This window comes from Pteropus vampyrus, unplaced genomic scaffold (genome assembly GCF_000151845.1).
Source record: "Pteropus vampyrus isolate Shadow unplaced genomic scaffold, Pvam_2.0 Scaffold24, whole genome shotgun sequence".
In the NCBI taxonomy this organism is placed as follows: domain Eukaryota; kingdom Metazoa; phylum Chordata; class Mammalia; order Chiroptera; family Pteropodidae; genus Pteropus; species Pteropus vampyrus.
Genome location: NW_011888805.1, coordinates 10030145 through 10038926, shown reverse-complemented (window position 1 = coordinate 10038926; position 8782 = coordinate 10030145). Strand labels below are relative to the sequence as shown.

The window sequence follows — 8782 nt, the reverse complement described above, 5'->3', positions numbered from 1 at the left end:
CAGAAGGAGGTAGAGTGCTTCTGGTATTGTCTCCTTGTTTAATTATCCAGCATCCAAAGATAAGCAATTGATAGGATAATTGTTCCTTTCTTGATAATAAACTATATCAATGCCCTGAGTTATTGAATTATGTTACGTAACTTCCATAGGAAATATAATGTCACAGAAATCCTTTTAATTTGCTTTTTATTATTTTTTATTGAGATATAATTGACATATAACATTAATTTCAGGTGTACAGCATAATTATTTATTATTCGTATATACATGTTGTGAAATGATTACCACAGTATGTCGAGTTAACATCTATCACCACGCACAATTACAATTCTTTTTTAATGATGAGAACTTTTATGATCTAGTCTCAGCTACTTTCAAATAAACAATACAGTATTATTAACTATAGTTCTCATACTATACATTACATCTGCATGACATTCATTTTATAACCTTCACACATGAAAGTTCACCCTCACCCCTACCTCTAGCAACCACCAATCTGTTCTCTGCATCTATATGTTTTTTTTTAATTCCACCTGTAAGTGAGATCATATGGTATTTGTCTTTTGTTTATTATTTTTTAATTCTAAAATTTAAAACTGACCAAATGCCCCTGAATTCTGTAAGTATTATTAGGTTAACGATACTCAGAAGTGGAAAACTTTAGGCAAATTGTGTACAGAGAAGTGTGTTGTTTTAGATTAATCAATTTTTTGGATCTCAGATGATAGTGAATAATAGTAATTTCTATGCATAGAGGGGCAGTTAATTTAAAATATTTTTTGTTTGCTGATTGAAGTTAACAGCATTGTTTCCTAGAATAAAAAATAGTACACTATCAACAAAAATTTTTTACTGTTATTTTTTTAAACTTATAAGTTGTCACAGTTTTTTTAAATCCATAATCTGAATTAAATCTTTTTCAAAATATCAAGGTTTTAGGATGGGATAAATAACATATTTTTCCTTGCCACATTTCCTTTTCCAAGCCTAAATTGATCTTTTATCTTTCTGTGGTGCAGCTAACCATAAGTCTAGATGTTTATTAAATAAAAGATAGCAATATTAATACATTTAATTTGAATAAACCCTTTAGCCTAAATATACAACTTCAGCTAATCACCTTTTATGCTTTTAATTTAGTGTAAATACTAATGAGTTTCATGCTTATAGTGAATCATATCTGTAAGAGGACTACAGTTTAGTATAATAGTTACAGTTTTTATAATTTTACTACTGGTGAAAAGCCCTAACACAGAGACTATTAGTACAGTTGAATTAAAGTTTGTATGAAGATTCGAATCAAATTGATGTTAGCATCATTATCTTAAGGTAGGCGTGCCCTTTGGCCTTACATCCTACAGTTTTAAAGAAGTAGTTTCCAGTCCTGGGTGGAATTAATGGCATGGAATAGATCTACCTTCAGTGAATTGAAACAGGCTTCCCTTTTAGTGAAACAGTGAAGACATGTCTGCTAGCAGCTCTAATTGGCATCATTCATAATAAACTAGAATTGATGAGTATAATTTTACATATTTGTAAAAATTTTAGTAAATAAAATTCCTTGAACTACAATAGAGTTTAAAAGTTCCTTTACCTTACTATTGTATATAATTTTGTTAATTTATATTATTATTTAAATTTTAAATTGTTTTCGCTTGCTTTTAATCATTGTTCTTTTTTTGCCAATGTAAAATCTGACAATGACAGGATCATGAACTAATACAGCTGTATTTACATAAATGTCAGGCAGACTGTGTATATTAGGCCTTCGGGCTGAGTCTCTCATACCTCTTCCTTTTACATTGGACTTTTGTGTAGCATGTTATACATAATATTGACTCTGGATGGTGCATACAGAATGTTCAGTATATGAGACAGAATAGAAGCAGATTAATTGTGTATAGAGAGCAATATAATCCTAAAACTTAACTTTTAAAACTACCTGTAATTGTAAATAGGTAGTACATAAAAAACCTTTTATCAACAGAATGATCTTTTGCTTTAATAGAGAAAAAGACCATCTGTTTAATGACATCACTTTCATGTGTTCTATTAGAAATGAATATAAATAGTGGTCTTATCAGCCAGGACTTCTATAGTTGGAATTGAAAGAAATTCTGACCCAAACTGCTTTAAGGAAGAAGGTAATTTATTTGCTCACATAGTTTAAAAGTCCAGAATTAGATCTGGCTTTATAGACATGGCTGGAAATAAGGCTCAAAGGATGTTCTTGCCATCTCTTTTGTTGTCTTCTGCTGAGTTGGTTTCAGTATCAGGCACCATGTGATAGCAATATGGCAGTAGCTTTCAGTCCCTAGATCCTTTCTGGTTTCTGGCTGGTAGGAAAAAGTGAGAAGTTCTTAGGTATCTAAGAAAGTTTCATTTTCTCATTGGCTCTGAAGGTGCCGTGTGGCTGTCCTAAACTAACCACCGTGCCTGAGAGAGGGGCACGTAGTATGTTGGTTGGCTTTGGCTCAGCAGTTGAGAATGGGAAATGGGAGAGGATAGTAGTACTCAGACTACATACATACACTGAGAATGGAAAGAGTGAATCCTGACTAGGTAGAAGTAGATGGATACATTCTAGAGGGCCAGTATTCACTAATATGGTGGCCCATTCAAGGCTTAAAATAAATCTACGGGGATTTGATGAGAATCAAGCACTGGATCTATGGAGCTATAAAATATGTTCCTTTAAAAAAAAATGAGTCCAAGAATTTAGTCACTTTCAAAGTTGTATGGTATTTGCAAATCTAGAACTAAATGTATCATTAGCTAAGTCAAGACAGGCCAAAAGGGGGAAGTTTTTAGAGGTTTAGATCTAGATTTACCTTCCATAGCAGAGTTCTCTAAGGACATTGCATTTTTTCTAGTTCAGAATTCATATTTCTAAGTTATATGAGCTAGAAGGGAAGAATATTTGAGCTCTTACAGAAAGAGGACTAATATGAAGTGGACTTTTCTTTGAACCATAAAAACTAACTTTCTACTATTACAGACCCCATATAGTTGCATTAAGTGATAGTCATGTCTAAATGTGTGGGGGTCTAGTAGTTAAAAAAAACTCATTCTGCTCTAAGAAAAAAGTTGCATTACATCTGATAGGCATCTGGTATTTCAATTAAATTGAATTATTTGGACCTGATATGTATCCTTTTGCTACTCAGGTCACAGTTTCACACTCACCGTTTACACTCATTCCTCCTTATCCAACTACTTCTGCTGCAGTTTAAAGTTAGACATAACAGCCAGCACTTCCTGTTCGGTTTTATGCATTTAGCCAGTGGCAGGTCTGCAAATGATAAGAGAAGCTGGTAATTCAGGTGGGTCTTTGGCACCATCACAGGCCCCTGATAAATGTCTGACTGACAATGAAATAAGATTTAAAAAAACGATGTAAATGCAGATGTCCTGGTGGTTCAAAGAGTTGAATGAGTCACTATGCCATTTGGCCAGAAGGTCTCTCTCCTACCTGGAAAACAAAGTGATGAGGATGAAGTGCCAAATGGGTATAGGAGGAGTGACTGTCAAGGAAGTAGAATTCCTAGCTCCTGCAGAGCAGTTCTCACTTTTTTTGTGCCCTTTAAATTAAACTGCAAGAGGAGACAAACTGTGGTACTTTTTTTTTTAATGTTGCTCCAGTATGATGATGAGGAACCAAAATATTGTCCTAGAGAAATTTAGAATAACTTGTTTTGTTTGATCTCTTATTGAAGTATAATACACATATAGAGCAGTACATAACCTAAGTGTAGAAAGTGATGAATTTTCACAATGAACACATCTGTTATACCAGCACCCAGATGAAGAAACAGTTGGTTTCCAGAGGCCCTTCTCACATCCTTCTAGTCGTGATCACCCACCTCCACTCTGTGCCCCTAGTGACCATTCTGCTGCCTCTAATAGTGTAGATTAATGTTGCCTGTTTTAATGCTTTTGTGTCTGGTTTCTTTTGCTCAACATTATATTTTGTGGGACCCATCCGTATTATTGCTAGAATAACAGTTATTTCTTAATCTCCCTTGTCAAAATTCATTGTAATGTTTTGGTACTTTAAATCATTCACATACCCGTATAATGTAACTTTTAGGGTAAACACAAGCTCATTGAACTTTAAACAATGCTCTAGTTATAGCTATAGCAGACTTTATAGTTTCAGACCTAATATTACAAATAAAATTTTGAAAGCTGGTGTACATTATCTAGGCATTTCCTATATTTCATTGGAAGCCTCATGCTGAATCAAATGTTTTTGTCTGGGGCTAGGCTTTTAGAGACTAGAACTTCAAGTGAATTTTATTACTCTCTCTAAGATGATCACGGATCTCCTTTGCCTACGAGTGATAGAACTTGAACTATCTTAGGTCATTATAGAATTTATTGAAAAGCAACCCCAGAAAGGGAAGGGATGCTTGAATGGCTCCAGGACACAGTCTCTAATTCCAAGTTTTCTCTGCTCATTGACTTGACTCTAGCCACTGGCTTTCTTCATACAATGAGACACATGGCTACCAGCGGCTCCTCAATTTTATAACCTGTAAATTCTGTCATAAGAGATGGACTGACATTTTTTCAGTTATAGTTCAGAAAAATTTCAAGTACCTCCTTTTGGCCTGTCAGCTGTGATTAGGACAGGGAATAAGATACTATGACTGGCCTTTCTTGGACCTATCATTGCCTGGTCAGCTTCTCTCATCAGTTGCAGACCTGCTACTGGCAGCTGGTCAGCCGTGTTGAACCTTATGGCTTTCTGGAATCACAAGTCAAGAAGCGAGCGGGTGTTGTTCCAGAAGAGTGTTGCTGAACAGACCAGACACGAGACGTCCACAGCACCCTGCTTTATGTAGCAGCCCCTCAAATAACATCATTCTGTTCAATGTCGTTTCATTACAATATTGATGAGATGCTGTAGGAACTTAACTTGTTTATATCAATTAGCCTATGGTAAAATTGGTTTTGTTATTTGTCGTTTCACTTCAAAATTCCAGAACCTATTGATGATGTTGAGGACTTACTGTACCCTGAAGGCTAGGAAGAATCATGACAGATCATTTTATCAAAGGTATTTAGAAAACTGAAGCAAATTCTACTGACTGGTGGCTAGACCACAGATAGTGATTATAATCAGGGCCCCAGAAGATATTTGAAGCTCTAATCTGTACCAATTCTGAACAATTTACATTTGGTTTTTTTTTCAGACTCATCATTCCTTCTTATCCCTATCATCCTTAGCTAGATCCAAAAATATTAAGTCCTCTCTTGTATCAGAGCGGTTTTCAACCTTTTGTCAAGTAGTAGAATGGTGTTTTTAAATACATTTTTTAAAATCCCACACACAAAGCAATAGTATGTATTTATGGATCCATAAAAATGTAAAAGTATTACAAAAACACACACTAAAGGGAAGCATACCAATTTCATGATTGTGGTGGCCCCTGGACAAGGAGATGGGTATGGGATTGGAACTACAACAGAGGTTTCAACTTTATCTGAAATCTTTTAGTACTTTTATTTCTTTTTTTAAAATTTTTATTTTATGTATTTATTTACTTAAATTTATTGGGGCGACATTGGTTAAAATTTAATTACAGTTCAGTAATACGTCCTATGTACATCGCATTGTGTGTTCACCACTCAAAGTTAAATTTCCTTCCGTCACCATATATTTAACTCCTTTACCCTTATCTCCCTTCCCGCTTCTCCTTTCCCTCTGGTAACCACTAAGCTGTTGTCTGTGTCTATGAGTCTCTGTTTGTCACGTTCATTTGTTGTTTTCAGCTTTATATCCCACGTATGAGTGAAATCTTGCCAATGAACTAAAACACTTACATTTATTTCTAAAATAACTTTGGGGTCAATGTGACAGAATGTCGTGTGTGTGTGTGTGTGTGTGTGTGTGTGTGTGTGTGTGTGTGATGTATGATTAAATGCCCCCCCCCCCAATTTACAGAAAAAAATAACACAAATTAAGAGAATAATTCCTCAAGAATCAGCCAATGTGATTGTATGGCACTTCTCCAGCAGCATGAGGAGTCACAGTGGTATAGTTGTAGACATGTGGAGCTGGACTGCCTGGTTCCGGTACCAGGTCCTAATTCCATCACTTGCTCTCTCGAGCAACTTATTTCATCTTCATGTGCTTCAGTTTCCTTCTTTGTAAATTGCTACCAAAAAAGTACTTTTTAGATTATCAGAAATTTTCATCTTGTTTTCTTTTCCAGGGAGAAATATATCCCTCTGTCTAGCCCATGAAAATGTAGTAAACAGAAGCTAAGATTTAAAAATTCTCCATTTTGACTTGGTACACTTTGCCTACATTTCACAGTAAAATTGTTACTGTTTTTTGTTTCTTATAGGATATGCTGATACAGGGTACTAACCTTGAAGTGAGGATTTTCAGGGCCTTTTCCTCATGAAAAATGCACTGGATGCGTTTGTTTACCAATGGGCTTTTCAGTGTGAGATTCGAACTTCCCCGATTTGAGTAGATCTAAAAAATACAATCATAGTGCATTACCTTTTGTAGTACATCACTTTTAGTAGTTTCTATGGATTACTTTAGTTAAAATCTGTACATATGTATATGTGATATATGGATAGCAATATCCTATCAGTGAAAGCAGTGGATTTTCCGTTGATTTATCGTCATGAGTACAATATCTCACTGAACATCCGAGTGGTGTGATGGAAGGTGATCAGGTCTTCCTCTTTCACCAGGTGATCAGACTCTGAGAATTTGGGACATGAAGGCAACAGGAGTCAGAATTGTGGTTCCAGCACATCAAGCAGAAATTTTGAGTTGTGACTGGTGTAAATACAACGAGGTACTCTCTCTGGCTCTATCCTGAGCTACTGAGCCCTTGCTGATGTTGAAATGTTCTAGATTTTATTTTATGTTTGTTTATGTGGACTTTGGTAGTGTTTATAGACCATTAAGTTAAATTCAGTCCCTTTCATTTCTAATTGATGGTTATTAGTGACCTGCATTAGCATTAATTGGATTTAAGTGCACATTAAACAAACAGAATAAGAAATAGAAATTCTCAAAGTTCAACAGTGCAGCCTTACTTGTTTGTTTGGGAAACTGCTTTACAATTTATGGAATTTTTTTCTTTCTTGCTCTTAACCCCGCCAATTTGTATTATCTTTTGCTTCCCATTCTTGTTCAGGCTGCTGAACGGTTTGTAGATTGATTTTTAATTTAACAGTCCATCAGTTTTTAAAATTTTGTTTCATCCTCCCTTATAAGTCTAATCAAGCTTCATGCTTCTTTAAGAAAGCAGTGTCCTTTTGTAACTTTTTGCAAAGCTTCAGTTAATCACAGGAGCATATAGAATAGAAATAGCAGTGGAGTAAATATGTGTTGATATACTATTCATGTATATTTATGTATTTAAAGTAGTCTGTTTACTGTAACAAAGAGGTAAAACATATGTATTGTATTTTCCCAGATTCACATTAATTAATGCAAATTTAGAGAAGGTTTATATTGGCAGAGTTTTTTTTTAAATAAAGTGAAAATAGATTTTAAAAAATACAGTACTCATTCAATAGTAGTACTTAATCAAAATAAAATCTCAATGCCAATAACTACAGTTCAAATCTTTCTCATCATAAATGAATTTCCCATAAAGAAAAATGAAATTGTGGACTCTGTGTTATGCATTTGGAAATTCTAAAAAGGATGCCAGTATACACTTGAGAGTGGTTAAAATTTTTTTTCCTTAAATCATTGAAACTTTTCTTCAAATGAGCTTTACTGAAGCCCAAAACATTCAGACAATGAATTATTGCCCTAGTTGACATGGGATGGGGCTGAATATGAAGGCCTATTCAGCCAGGAACTCTGGGTTTACTTGGGTCTGTAGATAGCAGAATGTGTAAAACCTGACTAGATAGGAGACTTACCATTTATTTGCATAGATTCTCAGATACGATTAGATATTTCATTGAGAAATGGCCTGTGAGAGTTGGGAACAATGATTGAGTTAGATTTAGAAAAGCATATAAGTATTTAATTTATACCCTTCGCTCTTTCAAATATCCCTAAATTAACAGGCCTTTTGCCTTTAAATGCCTGGTAAAATTTTTAATCCCTTATGTACTTATTGATATTACTAAAGGTGAATTGGAAGATCCACAGTGCTATTTGGAACTGTGCTCTTTTCTGTTGTATGTAGTGTTCCATCACATACAGAGTGCATATGGCATTCCTTTTCTCTCAAGTCACTAAGTTTTATGTTTTGATGTGTATTTCGATTCCATTCTATGCTTGTCATACAACTTCTCAGGAATGAATCCTGGGTTCTAATTAAATAATGATCAGAAAATAGACATTGTTCCTAGTAGGAAAGCATGGATACTGCTTAATTGCAAAGATGTCACAGTTTACTTTTCTCTGAATTGTTTTCAGAATTTGCTGGTGACCGGTGCAGTTGATTGTAGTTTGAGAGGCTGGGATTTGAGGAATGTTCGACAACCAGTTTTTGAACTTCTTGGTCACACCTATGCTATTAGAAGAGTGAAAGTAAGTTTTTATCTTTTCATTTTATATGTAATATAAAAAAATAAATATAATTAATGAAGTATTTTTAAAAGGTTGGGATTATTTTTTTATGCATATTTTGTTACCCAACCATTGATAATTAATAGTGAAAGCTAAAATTAGGTAAAATATTTGAATAATTATTGAATGAAATTGAGACAGTGTAGCCAGTGTGTACTTAGGGTTAAATAAAAATGTTTTTTTCATTCTGTCATCCCCAGTCTGCTATTCCTT

The 8782-nt window shown here is 34.5% G+C and overlaps 1 protein-coding gene across 1 annotated transcript in view; it reads left to right on the top strand.

Moving 5' to 3' along the window:
• PEX7 (peroxisomal biogenesis factor 7) overlaps nucleotides 1-8782 on the top strand; it is an 82050-nt gene that overhangs the window by 25806 nt on the left and 47462 nt on the right. The window contains exons 6-7 of the mRNA XM_011356167.2: nucleotides 6721-6827; nucleotides 8417-8530. Coding sequence (XP_011354469.1) covers nucleotides 6721-6827; nucleotides 8417-8530 — 221 coding nt within the window. The remainder of the gene's footprint in view (nucleotides 1-6720; nucleotides 6828-8416; nucleotides 8531-8782) is intronic.